The sequence below is a fragment of the Colletotrichum jinshuiense genome, chromosome 1, assembly GCF_051148585.1.
Source record: "Colletotrichum jinshuiense chromosome 1, complete sequence".
Taxonomy (NCBI): domain Eukaryota; kingdom Fungi; phylum Ascomycota; class Sordariomycetes; order Glomerellales; family Glomerellaceae; genus Colletotrichum; species Colletotrichum jinshuiense.
In genome coordinates, this window is record NC_139302.1 from 4,497,678 (window position 1) to 4,522,058 (window position 24,381).

The following is a 24,381-nucleotide window of genomic DNA, read 5'->3' on the forward strand; positions in this document are numbered from 1 at the left end:
AGCCGTAAGCGTTACCGTGCTACTTCGGGAGTCCATTCGATGCGACCGCTAATCTTCATCCTCCTCTTCCTGTTCTCCGATAGATGCTTGCTTGAGCGATAATTCCGCCCTCAGATCCTTTAAGCGAGCCTCAACACGATTCTTGAGAATCTTGTTGTGTTGAAGAGCCTTCTCTTGCTCCTTTTTGGCGATTTCGTTTTTCAGTTGCGCTATATCTTCCCGAACGGCCTTGACCTCGTCAAGCCTCTCCTTGTCGTCGTCATCATCGTCGTCGTCATCTTCATCTTCCTCGCTCGCGACTGACTCCTCCCCGTCACCGCTGTCGTGGGCATTAGGTGCCGGGGTGCCGGTATTCATCGTCATCGGCGTAGCTGCCTCAAGCTGTGTTGCTGGTGTGCCAACCTCTGTAGTGGGCTGGTTCATCATGTCCTCCTCAAAAGCAGCCTCGAGCTCGGCCTCCAGGTCATCGTCAAACAGTTCACCGTCGGCATAGCCATCAGCCGGGAAGTAACCGCTGTCGTCTGCCTCGCCATCGGCATCTTGCTCGTCTTCGGAGAACTCGTCGCCCGACTGCATTTTTCTGTCGTCGACGAGTTCGTATCTAGAGGAAACAGCAGCGGCATCGGCCTGCAAGAGCTTCTTAACCTCATTTTCCTTGAGCTCGATCTCGGATCGACTGATGATTTTGGCAAATCGCTGGTTCGTAGCATCGTGCATAGGCGGTGTCAAACCATGCGGCCACTTGAACCCAGGCTGGATCATCGATGGTAACGGCGCTTTCTTCGCCTCGTCTTCGCTCCGTACTTGTTGGAAGACCAGAAGCATGTGGCAAATGTCGGCAGATTTCATGAAAGTTTTCCTGTCCCACGACTTCATGCCCTCCGTGATCGTTGGCAACTCCACCATAACCGCAGCGTAGTGTTGGCCCTTAACAACAACCACGGCGCGCCGGGTTTCGTCGTCGAAAAATTTGATAGCGATGTCTGCGCCGCCGTCTTTTCTAGGAACGCCGACTTTCCCTTCCTCAATACACTTTCTAACATATTCGCAGTGCTCTCCGGGCATCATGCGCAAGATGAACTGCTCCTCGATGGTGGGGTCTCTCTCTTGGTCGCTAGCCTCGGAGTCGTAGCCATCGCCGGGAGGGTGGACAGGGGGCTTTCCCTTCGCCTTGACAACAATATGACCAGCTCTCGGCGTCGATACAGTTGGAGTCTTGAGGAGCTTAATCTTTTTCGCCGGCTGGTTCATGCCATCATCGTCGACGTCGTCTTGTTCTCGTTTTTTCGACTCGATGAGCTTGCTTGTAGGCTTAGGTTGTCGCCCAGCCTTTGTTTTCACCGGGGTAGGCGCTGGTCCGGCGGGTGTGGGTGGTTGTGAAGACTTGAGTTTGATTTTCATCGTGGAGGGAGTCGATGCTGATGGCGTCGCACCATTATGTTCGCTAAATGATGGTTGCCGCGAACCCACGCTGAGCTTCAACTTCGGTCGCGGCGGCGGCGGAGCGCTTATGTCTGGCATTTTCTGTAGGGGTGGAGATGATTTGTTTCACTCGTTGTCTGTGGATGCTCTGGCCAGAGGTATTCTCGTGATCTCGTCGCCAAAGATGGGGAGGCTTCGAATCGAAGTCGCAGGCACCTTGATCGTTGCTTCTCGGGAGGCTAGGTGGAGCGCATTCCTGGATGGCCGAGTTTCAAGGGGAAAACCTTCCTAAATAATCAAATCGGGGTACAGAATCATATACGGTCAAGAACCGGAACGAAATAAGGCATAGCTATTCACTTGAAGTAGGTAGGGAAGCAGGTCGTCTCTGGAGGTTTGACGGCAGTAGGGTACCTTCCCACGGTACTGAGGAAGGTACCCCTGGAAGATACTTTCTGGGGGGTCATAGCAGCCTTGCAGGTCGCGTTAGGTAAATTTTAGCGTGTCAAAACGCCTGCATCGCGCGCCTAACTCCATTCATAACGTGACGCACGGACGTAATTGAGGAGTTGACCTTTTACAGTTCAAAGGAAAGTACCATGTCACTCAATTACAACCTCGCAGTTATCTATGAACAAAGCCATCTGCAGCAAAGAACCCATTTCACCTTTTTTCCTCCGTGATCTTTTCCCGTCTTCGCTCTTCCCTATATAATCAACAGCCCACAACATCAACCTCCAAACCACATTGCTTTTTTGAATTCTTCAGGCGATCGCCTCAGTCCCCATCCTCCGGTAATTCCGCGGTGTCCATAACCTGGCACACATCATCCCAATGGAGTCCGCTCTCGATGACTATAAAGCGTTGGTCCTTCTTCTTTTTTGCCTCCCGAACTGCCTGTGGAAAGCGTTGTAGGAGGCTGTTCTGCAGTGTTGCAGAAATACCTTCATCGTCCATGCCTTCGATGAAGCGATTGATGAATCGCCTCATTTCATTGGAGTTCTTGGGGGGGGCACGCCGGTAACTTTCAATGGAAGCTTGTTTATACCTCCGGAAGTTTGAAATTCGTCGTTTGGCGGTCTTTGGACGTGCAGCCTTAAGTCTTCTGGACAGAGACTGCGGAGCGTTGACTGCAAGGAGTGATTTGCTGGCAACCACAGCACGACGCTTTGGCTTCTTTTCATGGTCGGATGCCACCAAGATATCTTCCTCTACGTTGGAATCCTCAACTAAAATCATAAGCTTGCATTTAAAGTCTTAAGTCGCGGGTCGCTTACTAGAATTGGCCTCACGTGTGTCATCTGATTGCGTTGCCTGAAGAGAAAGCTTAGTGGAGAGTTGCTCAACTTTTTGCGCCAAGCTGACTCTGTCCTCGTCACTTCGAATGAGTCTTTCGACCAAAGCTTTGATTTCAGCTTCCTGCCTGCGTATCTTGTCATCGGCTGATGCATAATGATTATTCAACTCTATTCCCATGTCGTCGAGTCGCTTGGGTATGGGTTGGAGTTCCTGCAAGCTCGTTTCGTTGTTCTTGAGATTCTCGTCACTAATCGCTTGGCGGCGGACCATGCTCTCGAGTGTACGTCTCATTGTTACGAGTTCTTGGTAGATGACGATATGGCTCATGCCGAAAGCCATCTGGGATGCTTGCATAGAATTATCCGAGGCACCGAGGCCGTTCAAAATATTGCTAGCCATCTACCCATGAGAGGCGTCAGACTTCTACGGGTTTTCCTCGCAATTTGGGTACCACACAGGGGATGGCAATTGCTTACTTGTGTTCCTGGAAGAGCTCTATCATGGGCTGAGGTAGACGAGGTGGCTGAGCGAGTCTTCGCTAAGTCGGCTGAAGGCATCGCATTGGGAGAAGCGGGAGAAACACCCTTATGGGAGTCGATGATGAAGAAGATACTGTCCGAGAAACTCACAGTACTGAGTGGGGGGAAAGCACAATATCGAAACAGCCTTTAGCTTGAGAGCCCAGAATCTGTTCTGCGAGCTTTGGGGGGGTTGATGGACGAGAAATAGTTCAGCGCCGGAATTTACGTTGGGGAGGAAGATGAAAGCCTTGCCGTCCTTGTGCTAGGTCGAGTGTCAGGTGTTAGGGTCCAGACTGTGGCTTCCAGGAGCTAGAGGGAAGGTAAGTCGGGTATAGGTGCTTCTAACTTGCCAGTAAGATGGAAAGAGGTTGCCGGCGTGCAGCAGCACGCCAGCTTCTTTGGAAGGGTTTTGCTCTCAATCCACGTCCGATAGTCCTGGTATACGCGAGTTCAAAAAAAATATTTCACATTGAGCAGACAGGAGTTATCCATAGTCCTATCACAAATTGAAGTAGGTATCACACACGCGAGATGCAAACATCCCTTTCAAACATGAACTTGCCCGTTCGTTCCTGCCCCTACCCCGTTCGTACCTCCCACAGCTGGTTCCTTCCCATGTCTTGATGACACGCCCTGCCTCGAGTTCCGCCCCTGCATGGACGATTCCCCATCCTCCAACGTTACCGCTGGCATGTGGTTCGGGACCTCACTGCCCCTATTTCCCTTGACAGCAGTCCACTTCCCAACGCTTGTTCCATTCTCTCGCTCTTCAGCTATCCATCCAAGGAACAACGCTACATCCTTCGCCACCACCCCAAGCACTGCTTTTGCTTGTATCCAGGCAGGCAGGGCGCCCTTCGCATCGGAAGCAGTGGCCATAATCCACTCAATCGCTCCCGTCGGCAGCTTCCTCACTCTCTCGACACACACATAAGCTCCCACGACGACTCCCTTGCTCTTGGCCAGCTGGCCGTGATCCGACTTCGACAAATCCGAGACTGGGATAGACACAACCACAACCTCGTCAATGCCCTTCGCCTTCGCCGATATGATCAACTCGGGGAAAACGCGGTTCTTGAGTGGCATCCCGAGCTTGTGCTTGATCTCGAACACACCCACCTTGAAATCCTCCCATGACAAGCCCCCTTCCTCGACCACGACGCCGGCACAATCCCAGGCCAACGCCGTCCTAGCCTCCATCACATTTGGAGTGAACGCCTTCTCAGCCTCGACATGGTCGTCCTTGAAACACTTTACAAACTCCTCCCAAGCCGCCGTCCCTTTGCCGGGCCTGTCCTTGTGAACACTTCGTCGGCAAGCCCACGTTTCGCTGGAAACAGAGCTGTTGTTCGGCAATTGGTTCCGCGCCGCCTCTTTCTCGAGCTCCGCCGAGGAAATGACACGCTCGTACAGTTCAACCGGCGCTGTCGACTGGGGATACGTCTTGGTGCCCTTGGCCTTCCATTCATTCGGCCGCGCCGTGCCGTCCTTGGGCGCGACCCCGTCGATAAAGGGGACCGCCTCTTGCAGCACGGCGATCAGGAACGGCGCCAAGTCGGCGGCAGTGGCGCTTGGCGCCGGGAGCTGCTCCGTCCGGAGGCCCCATAAGCGGACCAGGGGCCCTAGATTTTCGTCCTCCGTGTTCATTCCGATTTTCCGTTTCTAGTCTTTGTTCGTAGATCCTGGGAGTCCTGCGAATAATGCGTGCTTCGTTGCAAGGTCAAGCTCTCAATTTATCGCAAGCGCCAGGCGACTATTGTATGCAGCGGCTTGGTCGGAAACTTGTCTGTTGGCTGCTGAGGTGGTTTTGCTATGTAACTGGGCAAATTCAAACCCCCACGTTTGTAGGCGGCTGTTAGTAAGGCAATTGCGTGAGTGCCAGCCTTTATGAGTGAGCTCCAGCTTATCGATGAGGCGAGGAGAGGAACAGGAGGGGGATCCGTTGTCTGAGACGCACTGGCAGGTCACCGCACTGACCTCGAAACGAAACTGCGCCGACCTGCAGAACCAGTCTCGGCTGTGCTGCCGAACATTGTTATCACAACTACTGGACCGGTCGGTCCCCGCAATCTGCAAGCGTCATTTCCTCAAAATCATGTGGCATTTGTGAATGGACGTATAACTAGTAAGTTTTGGTGGGACGGAGAGTTATCGTGATGTCATAACGTTCTTTTGTATTAATATTATTCAGTGGTGACCATTTAGTCTACCATCTTGCGCCGCAGCGCTCTCATTTCTATTTCTTTTGTCTGGGCCATGTCATGTTTCATAATGGCTTACAATATACAGTCCCTAACCCCCCCCCCCCCCCCCCAAAGACCCATGTTCGCTCCCTGACCCATTTAAGGGTTACGCTTCTCCCAGTAGATGTTAGCGGGCTCCAAGGGCCTTGAGAAGAGCGAGGCGTAGTTGGTGTCGACAATCTTGTCACTGCCATCGACGTTGCGGAACTTGAAGTTTCTGACGATCATGGCAGTGATGGTTTGCAGTTGCAAGTTGGCAAAGTGTTCACCGATGCAGCGGTGTCGGCCAGCACCGAAAGGCAGATACGGTGACGCAGCACCCTTGCTAACCAATCCGTAACCGTAGTCGACCGTCTCCTCCTCCTGACCGTCGTTGCGAGTGATCCTGGGAGCGATGGGGGAGTCGGCCTCCCAGCGGTGGGGGTCCCAACGGTCGGGGTCGGGGAAGTAGGCAGGGTCAGAACCAGAGACACCGGGGGCGGCAAGGAGAGTATGGCTGGTGGGGATAACGTATTTCGTTCCGGGAACGGGCATGGGAGACTTGACGGCACGCATGATCGAGTGGATGGGCGCGTGAAGGCGGAGAGTTTCCTTGATGATGGCCTGGTTGAGGGGCAGCTTGGCGAGGTCTTCGTAGGTCAGAGGAGGCAGATCGGCACCGAGGACACGGACTTGCTCCTCGTAGAGCTCCTCCATGATGTGGGGGTACTGAGCGAGACGCAGCATGATCCAGGAGCTAGTGGAGGAGGAAGAGTGCTGGCCGGCCATGAGAAGAGCAATCATCATATTGGCAATTTCGTGGTCGGGAACCTTGGTTCCGTTCTTGTAGGTCGAGTTCATCAAGTGGGACATGATGTCGAGTCCGTCGGTGCGGCCGTCGTTGCGGCGGTCCTGGATGGTGTCCATGTAGATCTGGGCAACGGTGCGCTGGGCGTGATCACGCTTCTTGTTCCAGGGGAGAGGGGCCCAGTGCAGCACAAAGTTGATGGAGGTGAAACCCATGTCGAGGTCGTGATACAGAGAGGCCAGGGACTCGTCGAATTTGTTGCGGATCTCGGCGCCCTGAAGCGCGTGGGAGGCGGTGAAAATGGTGATCTCGGCCATCTTGGGAGGCAAGTTGACGACACCGGACTTGCCCTTGAAGTCGGGGCTGCGCTTGAAGTAGTTCGTGACCTCGTCGGCGATAATGGGGGTGTAAGAGCGGAAAGCCTCGGTGGTGAGGGCGATCTTCATGAACTGTTGGGGCGCAACCTTGTCAGTACAGAGCCTTTGAAGAGGGAATTGGTTTTAGCTGCTCGCGTACCTTTTTCTGCTCCATGAGCTTGGAGTTGGGGCAGTCGTAGACGACATCGCGGCCGAAGACCGGGGTGGTCAAGACGGTGTAGATCTCTTCGGCGCTAACATCCTTGAGCTTGCCGTTCAGGATGAAGTCATTGCCCTGGGGTCCAACGGCGACCGTAGTCCTCTTGCCGAGCAGGACGAAAGTGAAAACATCGCCGTACTGATGGGGGGTGTTTGTTAGCACAAATGTCATGACCGCGAGGGCTAGTATTGGTGGCGCGCATACCTTCTCACGGTTGGCCTTGAAGAAGGCAGGAGGGTCCATGCCGTATATGACGGTGCTGCCGATGAAGGGGAACCAGTGAAAGACCATGGGCGGCTCGTTGGAGTTCTTGAAGAAGATCTGGGAGACGACATTGAGGACGACGGACAGGAACACGACAGCGCTGACGACGATGCCGACTTGCGACGCAGTTCCCAGGGTCTGGAACTGTTGGAACAACGGTCCCGCGATCTCTTGTAGGAGACCCATGCTGGGAAGAAGGAACGAGGAGATGCGTCAAGTGGAGAGGTCTGGCGATGTCGTTGTTCTGCCTGCGATCCCGGCTGGCTTGGACAAACGCAATGTTTCGAGTATCAGTGGCGCGAGAAGAGTGGAAGACATCGAGAAGGGGGGGTTCCAGCCGTGGTTTTAAATTATTCATTATGAGATTAGATATCTGCCGCGTTTTGTTGGGTCCCACATTTTTCTGCGTAACCAAGCAGCACCACTACGCCCAGTGTGTGTGCACGAGCTCGCGCTACCAGTAAGGAAAGGCTCCAGGCGGTCAAGCATCTCGCATATGCAAGAAGCTGTGGCATCTGGCCACCCAGACTGCCTTTGGGGCGCCTGCCACTGGGTCCCCTACGTATAGTGCCGCAACTTCTCGCCTCGCTTCCTTGCCCATAGTGCTACTACCCCTTTCCTCTTCCTGACCAGTGCGTCGCTGTTGGTCCAGGTCGAACGTTGCGCCAGAAAATCGGGAACAGGGGAGGGGACCAATCGATGGCACCGGCGCCCAACCAATGACGGGCCGTTCGTATTCGTATCTGGGGACCCTCCCTGCCTAATCGAGCAGCGGGTAATGGGAATGATTCGATGGGTGCGCAACTCCCCAAACCACCTTTCAGCGCGATGAAGCCACTTCGAAATTGCTTTGCTGTGGTCGTCAGTTTTGGCACTACACATTTGGTATTGTCACCTTTGTCCACCAAGTGCCTGGTCCCTGTTTTCCCGTTTCGATGTAGTGTATCCGTCGTCACCCCCTCCCCCCCCGGCCATCCGTCTCTGGTGACGAAATCTGCGAATCTCCCTGAGGCAGGCACCTACCTGTGAGCCAAGGAACCCCGTCTGCGTCTGGCCACTCACATGTGCTCAATTGTCAACCCGAATAAGAATCCGAGCCGGGCTGTGCCGTCTAAACTCCCGACGACCAACCTCACCACCATCTCTATCTGCACCTTACATCAGCTTGCATGTTTCTCACACAACACCAGTTTTACTTTGGAACGTCTTCTTCAGCCATGCATCGATGCTGAATTCCTAGCTTCCTTCACGATTTGCTCACAGCCGCTCTTGAGCAAGCTCCCATCATCGCAAGCACAAGCATGATGACACGAGGGGCCGTTGTTTACCCCTCCATTCCTCACAAGTACTTCGTAAACCTCATAGTATTAGCTAAGCAACGTATTAGCGTGAACCGCAAACTAAAACGAGAGGAACTGACAGCACATCACCGTTCGTTGATACCAAATGTCCGATTTGATAAAGCTATAATCATCCTAGATTCACTGTATCTTCCACCTTACCCGTCTTCCCATCCAGGGAACTGTGCTTGACATTAACGTAATCCAGGCTGATAATGGTTGAGCCGTATGACCATAGACCGGCCATCCGAACTCGGCCATCGCTCGCTGACATTGTGTTGCTTCCAGTGGAAGCCTCTCTAACCTGTGCCCACTCGCTCATACCCTCGTCCAGTCTTCTAAACTCTGCTTTGGCGACCGCCCAGAAGCGTTTAGAGATAGATTCGCCTGGACCGCGGCGGGGCAGGTGAAGGTTGCCCTTGTTACGGCAGCCAACGTCATGTCTGTACGCCTGTCCCTGCAAAATGGCCGCCAGCTGGGAGCAAGTTACAACCCTTACCGGGGTCTGCGGAACGGCTTAATCGCCTTCGTTGCTCTGCGGAGAGGGCTACTTCACCATCCAGCGTGGGTCCAAGGGAGCCCCGGGCAGCACCGATTGCGTACATAGACGATGGTATGGGATTTCAACTTTCTGTAGTAAAGTTGCCTGCCGCACAATTATTGCTGCAGCTAGGTTAGCCCGTTCCATCCCAACAGCATGGTATAAGATCACGGTTCATGATCACAACTCGATGACCCAACTGAGAAATGGCAAGTCCAAGTACGTTCTGTTTCTCGTAACAAGATGGCCTGAGTGGCTTTGACACCTTCGGGACGTGAACTGTAGAGCTCTAAACCCTTCTGTAATCTAGTGCACCCGAACCATTGATTGCCAAACCCAAGGTCATGCGTCTCCCTTTGGTATCAAGGGACCAAAAATCCGGATACGATGATGGTTTTAGCGTTGCAATCCAGCCAGCTGGATATTTAATCAAAAGATATAGAGCTATCCTTCACCCCTTGCGTGCTCTCCATATGACCTGCCCAAGAGATAACTAGCTTGGGTAGGAAGCAAGATGGAGCCTATGAACTGGACATTTTCTGCCCATACACCATGAGGGATTCCACTACTGCTATACGTACCAGACGCGGTGACTTGAGGCGGCAACCTTTATCAGGCCTTTACAAAAACTAATAGTATAATCATGCACCACCATACCCCTCGGCCGACGATAGACGACGCCGGAATTGCATGGGGCCTCTCCTTGAGTCTAAATGACCAGAGAGAACCCGAATACGATACCCATCACTTGCTGATCAGCGGGCCCGCCAGATCGGCAACCGACTCGTCTTGCTCGGGTTCTCGCGTTTGGTGCGAACGACCTGCACTGGGGGGCTATTGTCCTGGATTCTGTTCTCTCTGCAAGCTGTGTGTATTTCTGCCATTGGAGGGAATCTCGACCTGCGGACGTCTCGCTTCCGCGAAGCTGGCCCACCAAGAGAAGGTAGAGGCAGACGAAGCAAGTTTCCAGGATCGTCGGCATGTTACGGGTTTAGGGGCAAACAGTGATTCAGCTTGCCCGCAGGCTCATGATCCCGTCTTACTTTCCTCCGGAAACGATTGCATGAGCGGCGAACATTCTTTGCCGTGGCCAAGTCCTCGACTTTGATCCGTGGCATCCGCTTCAACTTCCAAGACATGGGTCCCTCCATGCTTACCCTCTGCCTAATTCCGAGTTGTCTTTCGACTAACCCGCGCGATGTCCCGATACACTTGAGGGATCGAGGCCAGGCAAAGGTTTGGAGGAACACGCCATCTACACATACGCCGAAAGCGACGAATCGTAAACCCCGTCTCTCTCGTGACATCCAATATCTTGATGGCATCCCTTGAAATGAATTCAGCAAAAGCACACTAATAGACGAGCCCGTTTGTGTACGAGCGAGTTTCCTGGAACAGTCCCCAATCTGCGAGATGAACAGGGTCTTTCTCGGCCAAGCCGGTCTTGCACGCTCCGCCCAAAGGCGCAGAAACGCTTAAGCCCCCAAAAAAGGGTTGGGGCATATCTCAAAGTCGTGGATAGTCCTTATTGAACCTCAATATGGTGTAGAACAGGAGTCTGCACGTTCAAGTCTCACAAACATCCAAGTTGGAAGGTATAAATAGTGTCTTTTTCCGACTGTTTTGCTAGCTACTCTCAAATGCATCTGCTCTTCCAAGTCAGCGCATTAGGTTCGTGCTTGTGTGTTTTGAAATATGATTATATGTGATGCGGTAACGACCGTCGACTATGCTCATTTGACAGCCTTAATGTATACAACTGTTATGTAACAATTGCAGAGGTATCTTTTTTTAATCCCGAAAGTAAGAGAAAACCCGAACACTGCAAAAAAAAAAAAAAGGGGGGGGGGGGGAAAAGAAGCGATAGGGGAAAAGGGAAATGAAAAGCAGGATGTCTTCGCTTTCGACGCCGTACACCTGGAACCATGCTATGATGAAGATGCTGAATGATTCCCTCGTGCCTCGACTGTGCAAAGCATATATATCCTCCTATATGCTCATGCTCGTAAAGTTTGCAGTTGCTGCTGCGGCATTCAATGCTCAGAAGGATAAGCCAGTCCATCCATAGGGGCCATCAACGTTAATCCAGTTGTGCGACTCCATGGCGTGGTCCCATCCCATCATGACAGCTAGCAGGCGGCAGCCCATGGCGCTGACCGTGCAGATAATCACATCGCTAGCGCTGGCCAGGACGGCAAGATCCATCATGTACGCACGTCCGATGTAGCCTCGAAGACGCAAAGTCTCGCCCGAAGGGGCTAGCTGCTTGTTCTTGGCCGTCGCGGCGTTGGAGGCGCTCATGGATGACAGCCCAAGATTCCAGAACATGGCAGCGAAAAAGCCTCCCTCCCAACCGAAGGACTCATCCTCGAAGTGATGCATAACGTGTCTGTTGGTGGTGGTCTTGTGCATCTCCTGCTTGGAGGCCAATCGGATCTGCTCCTGCGCACGCATGGAGCCCTTGAAGTCCTCGGAATCGTATACCGTAGGATCGTCGGACGCCAGAACAATGAACGACTTCCTCTTTGCAAGCTCGTCGTCCCCGCCATCTTTGCCGGACCCATTGTAATTTGCCTCAATGACCTCCTGGGCTCGGTTTGAAATGATCTCCATAGGGATATAAGTGCCGCGGTACTGGTATTCCAGCGGGTGGCAATCTCCATGCCGGACATGGACGCCAACGACAAGGCCGTCGTTCGGATTGGCGTCTCCTGTAAGCGCTTTCGCCTTGATCTCTTGGGACCTCTTGATGACGTACTGAGTGTCATCCTTGTTGAGGTCGAATAAAGCCCGGTAACCTTCGTGTGCCAAGTTGTACAGCTCCCGCACTCCCTCGTCGTCTTGAGCTCGGAAGTCGGCATAGGGCTTGCTCAGAGAATTTGCCCATAGCACCTTGGCCGTCTCAGCGGTGACCACCAGATGACGGGCTCGGGGTGGGCAGGGGATCATCTCGTGCCGCGGCGGAGGGCGGCAGTTGGGGATCGGAGGCGGCTGGAAGATGTCGGTATATGTACCATACGCCCAGCGGGTGTCATCGATAAAGAAGGCCCTGCCTTGTCGCTTTGCGAGTCCATAAAAGGTCCAGAGTTGCATGATGCTATGTCCGATTCCAGCATCTGCTGTCTCCAAAATAAAGGTCATTGAACTCTCGCATACTGGCTTTTCAATCAACGAGTCCTTGTTCTCTCCGACCAGATCTCCGTCCCGGCCTTGCCCCTTGCTTGGCCATTTGCTGTTGGCAGTGTCCGGAAGAAGACCTAACTTCTGAGCTTCCGCTACATCGACGAAGTATGGATCGACAGGAGCATCATTGTTCAGGAGGTTCTGATCGGGAATCTGAGTTCGGTGGCGCATATCCCTCACGCGAGCAGCCACCTCTCGGCACTTGCTGCACATGTCTCCATACTCCTTTACTGATAAGGGGAAGTCGTAGCTCGGGGGGATCGACACAGTCCATTTGGAATTTCCGCTGTGGTCGGTAACGACGATGGGGGTCGGAAAGTCGGGCAAGTCATCTTGCCCAACCATTTCAAAATCCTCATGGGTTGTGAGGTGAGGCAAGTTCAGCTTCGGCACGCCGAAGCTGCCTCGGAAGGGAAAGGTTGCAAAGTAAAGCAGCAGGACCGCAAATGCGAACCAAAAAGTGAAGCGGAATACGCGGCTAGGTCGTGGGTGAATAGGCGACTTCCGAGGCGGCGGGATGAGGGCGGGTAAGCTTGGCGATGGTGGCGGAGAGGAGAAGAGGAGGTGGTTGAAGCTGAAGCGGGCTGAAGTAGCGGACAAGGGGATCTTCTCGTAATTGGTGTGCGAAGCAGATCGTCGCAGGTTCATCCGCGGATCGGATATCGACAGCTTGGACTTGCTGAGATCCAGAGGGGCAGGCATATTTGCTCGCATTATAAGCAACGCCAGTGGTAAGATAGTGGTATCCCAAAGAAGTAAAAGGTCGTATACAGTCGTTTTTTGGTCGTATTCACCCACTTAACAAGGAGCGACCCGATGGGTATCTTTTTAAAAATGGAAGTTTCGTAGAAGAATGGTCGGAGCTGTAAGAAGGGAATATCGGCAGATAGGTCTTTGGTAAAGGAGTGTCGGTGGGCGTCGAGCCTAGTTGGTCATGGACGAGGAGGATCTTCTTCCTTCTAGGAAGCGTTCATGATACTAATGGTTCCAGCAACGGTCGCACAGAGTGGAAGCCGAGGAGTCCAGGCGGCAATGCGGTGGTCAGCGCGGTGGAAGACGAGCAATGCAGCGTCTGCGTACAAGACGAGACCGAGGCCGGTGGCGCGGTCGGGTCGAGAAAGAAGAAAGAAGTGAAGAAGCCGGGGACGGCGGGGGAGAAGTAAAGTAGACTCGGCCAGCTTTTGGCTAAGGTAGCTCCAGGGTAGCAGGCTGCAGGAGCTTAAAGGAATCCAGCGGCAACGAAAAAGGTAACCGGCCCTTGTCCGAAATCCGGCAGAAATGCAGTGAAAAGGGCCACGGGGACGACCGGAGAGGTCCAAAAGTGCGATCAACTGCGTGAGGTAAATGACTGCTGGTGGGTCTTGGCGGCGATCATCAGAGACCAGGGTTCGGTTCGGGGAGCTGCAGAGCAACGGTGTTCGTTGGTTTGCCGCAGCTGACAGGAGCTGGAACTGGAACCGGAGACTAGAGGCTGAGGCTGGGTCCCCCGAAACAGTTTTGTATGCATGCGTATGTGTTGCGGATTGTCTCGTCCAGTCTGTGGTATATTGTTTGAACCAATGGTGCCTCTCTTTCTTGTGGCCTTGTGCGTTCTGTTCCCTTATGTCTCTCTCTCTACTGGGCTGCAAGCTGTACACGATGCCAGCTCAGTGACAGTAGGAAAAAGGAGGGAGTAGGGCACCGCACATCAATTGGACCAAAGCAAAGGGGGAAAGATGGGACGACGACTTGTTCGTCCGGGCCTTTGACTTGATGCCCGCCGGTCTTACAGACGAGAAGGGGGGGAGGGGGTGTATGGAGGGGTGGGCAGCAAAGATGGGTCGAAGGATGGGCGGATGGGGAATCGTGAGAGATGGGAGGACAGAATTGTCAGAGCTCCGGAGTGGCGTCGAGTCTTGTCGTGTCAAGTGAAGCGCAGATGCGGCGCCGATGCCCTTTAGATAAAGTGCCAGCTGTAGCCGTCAATGCTTGACTTTTATTTTTATTTCATTTTAAAAAATTACTGCTTCTGCTGTTGGTCGAGCAGAAACTCGGGTGTCAGGGCAGTGCGTTTGTAACAAAAGCCAAAGCAAGGCGGGAGGCGGGGGGAAGAGATAAATCGCAATCAGTCTGTTCGTCTTTTTGTCTTTGCCCAGTGAAATTGCACGTCGGATGGGATCAGCGACACCCGCGAAACCCAATGCTCGACATATGACGATGGACAGTAGAAACAGCGAAACGGCGAACCGAAGCAGCCGCGTGGCAGTGTGGTTTGTGGTGAGCAGCGTCACCCATGCGGATCACCGGCATGCGACGGGGCTTCTGATTCTCGCGGCATCATGATCGACCCCCGAATAACAACTCAATTCAGGGTTTCCCCTCATCTTTCAGCCGGCCTCCCTCGAGTGTTGCCCTATGCTGACGCCAGAAGCAGCAGGAGGGCATGAAGATCACACGGGATCGCCATACCCAAGCAGATCCACGGTTGACAAGTCAGAGCCCCAAACCGCGAAGTTTCCCAGAGCGACGGGTTGGCGTTGTATTCGCTGGGGTCTGAGTCGGGACGTAACGACGCCAAAGTGGTCAGGTTTGGACCGGCTACCGCAACCTTCCTTGAAATGCCCCGTCACCAGGCCAAAGTCCCACATGAGTGGAAAGACCTTCCCAGAGGGAAGGGAAAAAAGAAGAGGAAGAGGGAAAAAAAAGGGTGAGCATCTGCAACACTCATTGCAGGGAACCAGGTTCGGTATGCGCTGGGCAAGTTCCCGAAAAGGAAGCCGATGGTTCAAGGAGTTGCTCACCGCGCAGGTACGTTCCTGGTCTTGTGGTGTACCTGCACAGTTGCGGATCTTCTTCCCCCCCCCACTTCATGTGGTTGCCAGTCACGATTTAGGACGTTTCAGAATCTCGGGGGGACGTTCAAGAGCAGACCACTGAAGCAGCCTTTCGGAGCCTAAGGGAGGCTGCAAATGCAGCAAGGGTTCTCGGATAAGATCCGCCCCTCCTAATTTGAACCAATCACACAAGTTCCTCGTCACGTCTCGCACTTTGCTCTCTCCTTTCGGCGCAACTACCCCCGCGGTCCCGCCTGTCATTGGCTTCTCGTCTACCGCATCTCCATCTGTCCTTCCCGGCTCTCATCCCGAAGATGGTCATCACTTCCTTCTCTGTAAAACCCTCCCCAGCTGTCAGCGGCAACTCACATTCGAGTGCTCCAAATTCCTCATTCCCAAAAGGTCGTGATGGGGACCACAGACCGGTCCCACAATCTGTCGAGATACCCCGAAGGACTCTGTCCCAATCTTATCCCATTCTACTCGTCTCCCGCCTAATTCCCCGTCTCGCCCACGCCCCTTGTCCCCTCATTCCCGCGGCTGCAACGCGCGCAGTGAAGGTGTCATGAGCAGGGAGGCCAAAATCGGAATGCCGCACGTGAACCTCAAAATGTGAGGGTCCCAACCCCTGTCTCGATCCCTTTCTGGATCCCCCAAATTTGCGTTAATTCCGAAGTCAGTTTGAATCAGCGTTGGGAAGAGAAAATCTGCTCCCGCATCTCGAGCGGGATCCGCCCCGTTTTCGCCCAAGCAGTTTGACCATCGATGTCCGGATACGAAGAAGTGCGAGAGCTGAAGGAAACAAAATAATCGTTAGACGAGGGAGCCGTACAATGTCGCACCAACGGCATCTTGGGACTCGCGAGACAGCAAACAAATATCGTTGCCTTCTCATCAAACAAGTTATCACTGTAACAAGAGCACAAGAGCCTCACATGACACAAAGACACTCACGCACAAATGCGTGCACACAGAGAATGACAGAAGGCCCGAGAAAAGCGGCGCAAACTCATTCCGTCGGTTTAAGTTTTTCCCATCTCTGCAGATCGCCATAGCAAACGGGGGGATCCCACTCATCATTTAACCCCTTCCAAACCCATTTCGTCATATCAAACAATATTGTTATGTGATACATCATCGTCAATCAACAGCCGCGCACCACGCCTCCGGCAGGTAGCGGACAATAGTCTCAAACCCGCCATGCCCCTCCCCCTCTTCCCTTGCACAACCAATATTTTTTAAACCTTGGTGCAAACCGACGTCGTTGTGTTTTAGATGTGCACCCAAACACCATATACTTACGTGTGCACTGCAGAAGCAAACTATGCCTTCTCCCCCCAGTAAAAGAATGAAAGTAAAAAATAAAATAGATAAATAAAGATAAAAATTCAAGGGTTCAATTCTATTTCCATGCGAGGCACATCCCACCACAACCCAAACCATTCCTTCCCTCATGCGGCCCTTCCCTGCTCCCGGGACACACCAAGCTCCAGTCAAAACACGGGACAATCTCGAGATATGATTAGTCACCAAAACTGTCACTTTGCCGTCAACGCGCGCCCCGTGCTTGAACCCAACCGTGCACACCCGTCTGCCGTAAAACGCCTAAGCCACGGTGCTTGGAAAAGCCCCCAAACCACTTAATGCCCTTTGCCCTTTCGTCCTGTACCCCCGCCCCTACCATTTTTGGCTCGTCAGTCGTTACTCAAGTCAAGAAGCGGACCAAAAATAAGCTCTTACATAGAGAGCCCGTGCCCGTCTTGTCTGCCACTGCGCCTTAACCACCCGAAGCGAACCCCCCCAACGATCGGTCGTCAAACCGCGGTACTGGGAACGGACGGTACTGGAGTCTGTTTGCTCCCACCTAGACTATCGAAATGTGATTGCGCAAAGGGCACCTCCTCTCGTTACACTGCAATAAGTGACGCCGATCTTGCATTCCATTGTTCGCAGCTTTCCTTGTTCTACTCACCCACAAACTCGTAAACATCCCACCCACGCGAACTCCCTTTCTTTCCGCGTGATCTGACGTCGCGAGATCAACCCGATCGATGCCCCTTGTGCCTGGATGGCCCAAGCTTTGGCTGGAGTTGTAGTCTTGACACGACCCGTGCCACTTCAAACGAAAACCCGCCAGGCAGACAGCAGTAAGGCGGGGGGTCGCTCGAGAAAAGCGACAAACAGTCTTTTTAAACAGTACCAGTATTGCAAGACTGCACGATTCCGTGACTGACGGCGAGTCCAATGCTCATTTGGTCCATGATCCGCTTCTGTCCTTCCGGAACCGAGTCTTCCGACGTCGGTGGCCGAGGAGATATGGTTGGCAGTCACACAACTGAAGTTTGGCACGAACGAGCGAAGGGCAATTGCACCTGGTGGATCATAGTCTTTATCTTTTTCTCGTCGCTGCTTGTCCGTAATTAGCTAGCTGACCAGGCCTGCTTTCTGATGTACATATGCACCATCACAATCATCTGCCCAATATTAAAAAGCCACTGGCAGACCTTCTCGCTTTTCCTGCCATTCACTGAATCGTCAGCCCATAGTGATGACTCGACCCCGATACACCAAGACCGCACGGCTTAGTCGTGGTTGAAGTCTCTACCGGTTCCACCCTCCTGACGCATCAATACGCTAATAAAACATGCCAACGGGTATGGCTGATGTCAAAAGAAAGGCGGAGGTAAGCGCCGCCTTCTCAACCGATAACCACGGCGAATGAAAGTATCGGGTATAAGAAGAAAACAAAATAATGGTCCTTGTCGACCGTTCCTGAACGCCTTTCCTGGCCTACGTGAGGCACTCAGTACGAAGTCCATCCCGTCCACTTCCGCAATACAAATGAACAAATCACGCTTACGCTTCCAACGGGAAGCTGTCACATCCCCATCATCGACACCTTGCCGGTCCCGTCGAACGATGCTGTCTTCCGGAGCGGCTCGAGCTTCATCGGTAGCTCGGGATGGACCTCCAATTTGCGGTCGTTGACAACTCGAATGCTTCCTCTGGCCCCCTTCACCAGATGGCCTGTCTCGACATGGTCCTGGATCATCTCGTCCAGAATCTTGCTCATTTCGTCAACACTCTTGGTGCGATTGCGGACATTGGTTAGGGAGCTTGTGGTTGGTGCCGGTGGCGGATTCATCGATGGCGGGGGACTATGCTCGTACAAAGCGGAAGTCCTGCCATCTGTGTTTCCTTCCGCCGTATCTCGAGACCGTGCTGCCGAGCGTAACGCGCCCAGCATGCGATCCTTGTCGTCTAGACGAGCTCTCAGCTCTGCGATTTCGGCATCCTTTTCCCTTAACAGGGTCGATACACTGTGGTCCTCCCCAACCATGATGCCTTTGTTCGGGGCGGAGAAGCCAACAGAGGTTCTGGAGGAGCTGGCTCTACGTGCCTGCATGAGCCGCTTCTCTAGAGTCTGGATATACCTCGTCTTGTCTGCTAGGTCGGCCTGCAGGGCGCGGTTCTGGGCCGTCAGTGACGCACTGCCATCTCCGAATTCGCCGATGCTGTCATCATCTGTTGTAACGCCTCCTTCGCCGCTAGACATACGCTGGCCACCACTGGATCGACCACTGGACCGACGGCCTATGGTCGAAGATGCCGAGGTCATCGACGCCGTCCTCTCAAGCATTGGTCTGCCGCTATTCGAAGTAGCCATTGACCTGAAAGAGGCCATCGAGGAGCGAGGGTGTATGCCCAGAGCACTGTAGGAGCCGCTCACATTAACGCCGATTGATTTGGAACTCAAGATCAAACGATTAAGGTGATCGATCCGTTCCTTGAGCGCGGTGCGGGCCAACTGCATTTCAAGCATTTGCTCTTCATGCCGATGCTCAGCCTCCAGCTCACGGGCCATCTCTTCTTGAGCGTCGCGCGCCCTGTCTTCCTCGGCGTTCTTCGCATTCTTCTCCTTGGCTTGCGTATCCAGCATTTGCCGAAGTTCCAGGATCTCCATGCGGTACCGCTCCAAGAGGACCCTGGCGCCGCCGTCGCCGCCGCTTCCAAGAGCCTCTTCTGCCTTCTTAGCATGACTGACGATGTTGTTCTTCGCTCTGGATGCAAACTTCAGCGTGTTGATAGTCTCCGATGTATGGGAGTTTGAGGATGCAGCACTGCCAGCTGCACCGATTTGAATCGTGCAAAGAATGCTCACAAGGGAGTTGCCTGATAGAGCCCCTTGCAAAAGCCTAGTTAGTTTACTGTCTCGGTATGGCAGATGCTTTCCATCTTTGTCAGCTGCTTTCCCATCCTTGTCTTTGGTCTCGGAGAGCTTTGAGATAACGGTGCCCAAGGTCAGCAAACTCTTGTTGATGTGGGAGCCCTCCGTCCTTCGCTCTTTGGACTCGGCAGCCTTTTCGGACCCAGCGAGATCGATCAAGCTCAGTGTCGACACACGCACGCCGCCAGGCAGCATACCGGATCTTTTGCTGTCTCCGCCACCGCTGGGGTTCCCCGGTATCCGCTCTCGGCTCTCCACCACAATCTGGACTACCGCATGACTTCGCGAGCTCCTCGCATTAAACTGGGTGCTTGCAGTCCTGCGTGCCTGATCTCCACGGGCAATCACCCTCAAGAGCTGAGTTGGACTTTGTACGATTTCTTCTTTCAAGGGGCTGGCGTAGACACCGCGTTTACTGTCTTCGCGCAGCTTGATTTCTTCTTGTCCACCGGCTCCAGTGCCGTTTCCAGTGGGCATGCTCAGCAAGTCGTGGATTTTTTCGTTGTAAATCTCCAAATAGCTAACGCGGAGGAGGAATTCGCGAGATGGTGTTTCCCTGATGTAGGAAAATATGTCGGTAATGGCGAGTGGGATAACTCCTGGGGAAGAGGCCGTTCCTTGCATTGAGAAGGTCTTTCCGGTACCAGTCATGCCGTAGGCGAACACCGTTCCGTGATAGCCCTCCATGACGCGACGGACTAACCTTTTTGCCAGACAGTCGTAGACTCGACTGTTGTCGTCGTGTGTCGTGAAAACATTATCTGGTGCTCCGTGTTAGTACAGTTCATTGAGAGCAAAGGAGTAGACTTCACCATAAAAGTAGTCGCCGCCTTCTTTTCCTCTATACGCAACAAGAGACTTGCGTCCGTCGACCATCCACTCGCCCTCGGCTTTGGCGTTCTCGTTCCCGTTCCCGCTCGCATCCGGGCGCACTCTCACGCTTACGATCACATTGCCTTTGCCGTCTAGCTTGGAGCCTCTCTTGTCACTGGTGCCGTCAGATGAGGATTTTGCCGCCATTCCATCAATAGGGTCATCATACGTCGTCGCAGAAGTTGAATAGGAATCCTGCGCCGAGGAACTCCTGCTTTGTGGCGGCGAAGAGATACTGATAAAGCCATCGGACATGCGGACGCTTGCGCTCGATATTGACTTCCCCTCTGCGTTGTTGTTGAGCAGACTCGGTGCGCCATTGCTCAAATGTGAATAACTCGGCGTGATAGATCCTTTTGATTTGCGTGTTGAATTCCGTGGTGAGTCAGTACCGAGTGGACTTGGGGGTAGGCTGTTGACGCGATTGTCGCCTCGAGGCGGCTGGGGGAACGAGTTGATGCTCACTGTCTTGCGCAACGTCCGTACTGAAGAATTGCTCATCGCAGAAACTGTTCGCGGTTGCGGAAGCGCCGATGTAGGTGCGGGGGACGTGGGAGGGAGGAAGCCTGTGGATGGAGTGCGGAGGCCAGACTTGGAGTTAGGAGTGGTCGGGCTGGATTTGGAGGCAGGCGTTGGTAGGCCCCCAGTACTCTTCCTCGTCTTAACAACAGGAAGAGCTGGCAAAGCCATGGATGGCGGGCCGTTTGACGGCCGTGATGGCCGTGGGAGCGTTGTCGCCATTCCGTTGAACGATTGAAAAGTAGGAGCGGTGATCTGCAAAACAGCCAGAATCCCAACTCGGGCAAGATGCCTTCTAGAATGTCGGGAGCAGACGAGAAGTCGGTCGGTCCATGAACTCGGAAGGTGGAAAGGGGTGATCGTCGGGAGGTTGATTACGTCGATAAAGAGGGATCTCTCCGTGTGGGTTGTATTCGTCCGAAGACCGCAAGCGTGGACGGGGGTCTGGCCTACGGGAGGCTTTGTCCCAGCACCTTGGACAAAGTCGAGAACAGGGACGGGTTGAAACGTTATTATGCGTTGAGGGTGTGCAGGGTAGCGTGGTAACTTTTCATCGGATGTCGAGTTTCTGCTGGCTGGACATTTGTCAGTGCCCCGGGATCATGACAGTTTTGGCGGCGAGCACGGTGGTTTGGCATGACATGCAGACGAACCGGCATAGAAGGCGATGCCACGAAGCGGAGCAGGATGGAGCAAGGAGTAGAGCAAGAAACTTACCAATATGGTATGTTGAGCAATGTTATGCTCCCGGATGTGTGGTGGTGGACCAAAGATGGGGAAGAATAGGGACGAAGAATGCCCAATGTCAAGCGGTTTTTTGGGAGGGGGATCCCAGAATCGAACAGGCTCGTATGTCTCGTAGAGTGTTCCTTGCGGTCCAAACTGGGCCCTGTCGCTTTTGATGGTCCAAGTGCGGAGGGAAAACAAAGGTCTGACTGTAGTGGGATTTTCGTCGAGCTGTATTCCTTGCGCTAGCGGCGGCGTGAGGCCTGTGAATTTCTTTTTCGTCTGTCTGCAGAGCACGGTGCCTCTATCGCCTCGCGCAGCTCGAGTCGCAGGACTAGGATAGCGACGGGCACTCAGATTGGGCGGCAGATCGGGGTAACTCCAGAAATTGGACGCGGTAGGGAAGGGGTTGTTTCGTCGGGCGGAAATGTTTCGACAGCAGCGCTGAGTGAGGGATATGCGAGCGCGGATTCGCTGTGGCCGTAGACAGAGTCAGGGCTCCGAGAAGCAGGAAACAACTGTGCAGAGTAAGAAGTTGGAGGAGGTAACGGCAAGATAATCGGCCGGGACCATAGACGAGCTGGGAACGAGTTTGCAGGAAGTCTGATGTTTTGTGCAAAGGGAAGATCCGGTTGTTGAGCGACGAGTTTGTTTGGTCTTGGCAGGGCGGGCGAGAAGAGAAGCAGGCGAACAAAGTGAATCCGACGTGAGTTGTATGGAAGTCGAGGGGAATGAGACCAGCAGCGAGTGTGTCTGGGAGGCGAGATGAGTAAGGAGTGTGTGGCCGAGGAAATGGAGAAGGCGCGGGAAATGTGGTGATGAAAATGCGTTTCGGCGCGATTAGTGTAGCAGACCAGACGGCAAGGTAAGCGGGAAATGGCCGTTGTGTCCAAGACGGCGAGAAGGTTGGTCAAGTGGCTGATTATTAGGTCCGTCGGGTAAGTTGGAAGCGATATGGACTGAAAGGTAAATTCGGCGGGCGAGGCCAGGCCAGTAGTGACCCTCTGTTCCGTATTAGGCGCGGGTTCAATGTTGGTTCTTGAGGGAAGGGTCTTCGGGCGCAGTGCCTCTCCCTCGCTCACTGCCTCGTCTCGTTTCCCGGCCTCCTGTTGGTCTGCGCTGGGCATGCAGTAAAAGTGGTAGGTACGTACCGTTTTCTTTCCCTTTGCTTTTTCTGGACGGGAGCTTGCGAGACCCCACAAAAGTTGTGCCTGGATATGCCGACAACGGGATGTGGTGCGCAAGAGGCAAGAGGGATAAGCTATTAAAGCGCAAAGGATAACTGGCGATCCTTGGTAGCTGCGTCACCTGAAAATGGGCCATGCACAAGCTTGGAAGAAGACGAAGAAGGGCCGTCTCTGAGCCAAACGAGGAAGAGAGCGCTCCCGAGGCCAGGTGAAGAGACGGGAGAGACAGGAGAGACAGGAGAGAGAGAGAGAGAGAGAGAGAAATGAGAAGAACGTGGTGTTTGTGTCATGAGAAACACAAAAAAGGAGAGGAGGGATGTAGATTTCCCTCCCTTGCCCCGGCTTCTTGTCCTCCTCGTCCTAGGTAGCTCCTCCCCCTTCAATTCTTTCGTCCTCGTCTTTCCAAAGCCCTCCCCCCTCCAAAGCCTTTCAGGCCATCCAGAGGACGAGGATGAGGAACGCTGTTGGTGAACTTCCTCTTCCACCTCCACCATCCATTGCATTATCTAGCTCGAGCCAGGGGTAGGCTTGAAGTTGCTTTGCACGCGCAAAATCTCTGCTCTCTCTTTCCCTACCCAACGTTACGTTCGCTCATCAAATGACTAGCCAGATGCTAACGGAACCCGTCCAATGCACCACTCGCCATCACTCCCATCCCAGGGAGTTTCCCTTGCTAGCTTGTCCATCGTCAAATTGGTACCCAGACTTGGAGATTATACCCCTGTCACATTCCCTGCAAGGACCGGCGTTCAACTCAGGCACGGCAAGGGGGTGGTCTCTTTGGGGTCTAGTTCAAAGATACACGCGGCGCAGCCATGAAATACTAGTATCCTAGGTATTCGGCACATCGCAACGCCCCTTTAATCGCGAAGGCCACGCAGACACTTGGACCAGGTTCAACCACCTCACACAACAGAATCATAGCACTAACGGATCCCCCCCTTGGCGGAAGATAACCGCGTCGCCCTGTGGCCTGACTCCTCGACGCTACTTAGTGCTTAGGTCTCGAGATACCTTGGAGACCCTTGCTGTCAAATCCAAACTGGCTTGCATCTGGTCCAAAGCTTGTGAGAGCATGTCCCTCGCTGGCACAGACGGCACTTGGGACGAGAAGGCGGGCTGCACATGTGCAACCTCCTTACGACCGTCGCACACATATGCGCGTGCTTTGCGGCAACCAAACAATCGTGCGATCGAGCAAGCAACGGCAGGAGCAGCAGGAGCAGCAGGAGCTGGTGCCGTGTGTGTAATTATACTCGATGTTGCGCAACCCGGTTGACTCGTTCCTCGCCGAGAGACAGGACTGCCACATGTCTGCCATTGGTCTCCACCAAAGTAGGGAATGCTCCGTGCTTCATCGCCAACCGGCTCCCTCGCCTCGCCAACTCGTCCACCGAGTCCAACAGCTCTGGCTCCAAACTCCATCATCGGGCCCGCTCATCACCCCTCGCTGTTTTTTTTCTCTCTCTAAATGCCCCGAATCCACACAAGACCCTTGATTCGAGTAGGTCAGTTGCCAGACCCTCCGCCAGACTCTCCGCGTCGATGAATTGATCGACAGTGGGCAGAGCGCGGCAAATGGGAGGGCTGGGCCAAGCACCTACACTAAAGTGCCAGCCGTGGTCGCAATCAAACGACGTCTGCGAATTGACAGCAGCCCCCATATGGACGGACCACGCTGTAATTTCCGGATGCCATCACATCACTACTTCTTCTAGCCAACGAGCTGCCATATGTGGCGTGCCCGTGCGCACATCATCCAGGCACGCTGCATCGGCACCACCACAACAGCTAGCATCCATCAGCTGCACCTTCTGCACCTCTGCAGGAGCCATCGCCGGCAAGCTTCCTAGCACAAT

At 53.7% G+C, this 24,381-nt stretch overlaps 5 protein-coding genes across 5 annotated transcripts; all 5 read right to left on the bottom strand.

Moving 5' to 3' along the window:
* Positions 1-48: 48 nt before the first annotated feature.
* EsH8_I_001166 (TAFII55 protein conserved region-domain-containing protein) lies at positions 49-1,521 on the bottom strand (the record flags this gene model as incomplete). The annotated part of the gene is made up of 1 exon (XM_083268579.1): positions 49-1,521. One exon carries the CDS (start codon positions 1,519-1,521, stop codon positions 49-51), a length of 1,473 nt encoding a protein of 490 aa, XP_083119017.1.
* Positions 1,522-3,788: 2,267 nt separating this feature from the next.
* EsH8_I_001167 (SRPBCC family protein) lies at positions 3,789-4,889 on the bottom strand (the record flags this gene model as incomplete). The annotated part of the gene is made up of 1 exon (XM_083268580.1): positions 3,789-4,889. One exon carries the CDS (start codon positions 4,887-4,889, stop codon positions 3,789-3,791), a length of 1,101 nt encoding a protein of 366 aa, XP_083119018.1.
* A 695-nt stretch (positions 4,890-5,584) lies between these two features.
* On the bottom strand, positions 5,585-7,298 carry EsH8_I_001168 (cytochrome P450; the record flags this gene model as incomplete). The annotated part of the gene is made up of 3 exons (XM_083268581.1): positions 5,585-6,721; positions 6,789-6,986; positions 7,053-7,298. 3 exons carry the CDS (start codon positions 7,296-7,298, stop codon positions 5,585-5,587), a joined length of 1,581 nt encoding a protein of 526 aa, XP_083119019.1.
* A 3,735-nt stretch (positions 7,299-11,033) lies between these two features.
* On the bottom strand, positions 11,034-12,878 carry EsH8_I_001169 (uncharacterized protein; the record flags this gene model as incomplete). Its single annotated transcript, XM_083268582.1, has 1 exon — positions 11,034-12,878. One exon carries the CDS (start codon positions 12,876-12,878, stop codon positions 11,034-11,036), a length of 1,845 nt encoding a protein of 614 aa, XP_083119020.1.
* A 4,989-nt stretch (positions 12,879-17,867) lies between these two features.
* On the bottom strand, positions 17,868-20,831 carry EsH8_I_001170 (kinesin motor domain-containing protein; the record flags this gene model as incomplete). Its single annotated transcript, XM_083268583.1, has 2 exons — positions 17,868-19,978; positions 20,030-20,831. The coding sequence occupies 2 exons, from the start codon at positions 20,829-20,831 to the stop codon at positions 17,868-17,870; spliced, it is 2,913 nt and encodes a 970-aa protein (XP_083119021.1).
* Positions 20,832-24,381: the final 3,550 nt, after the last annotated feature.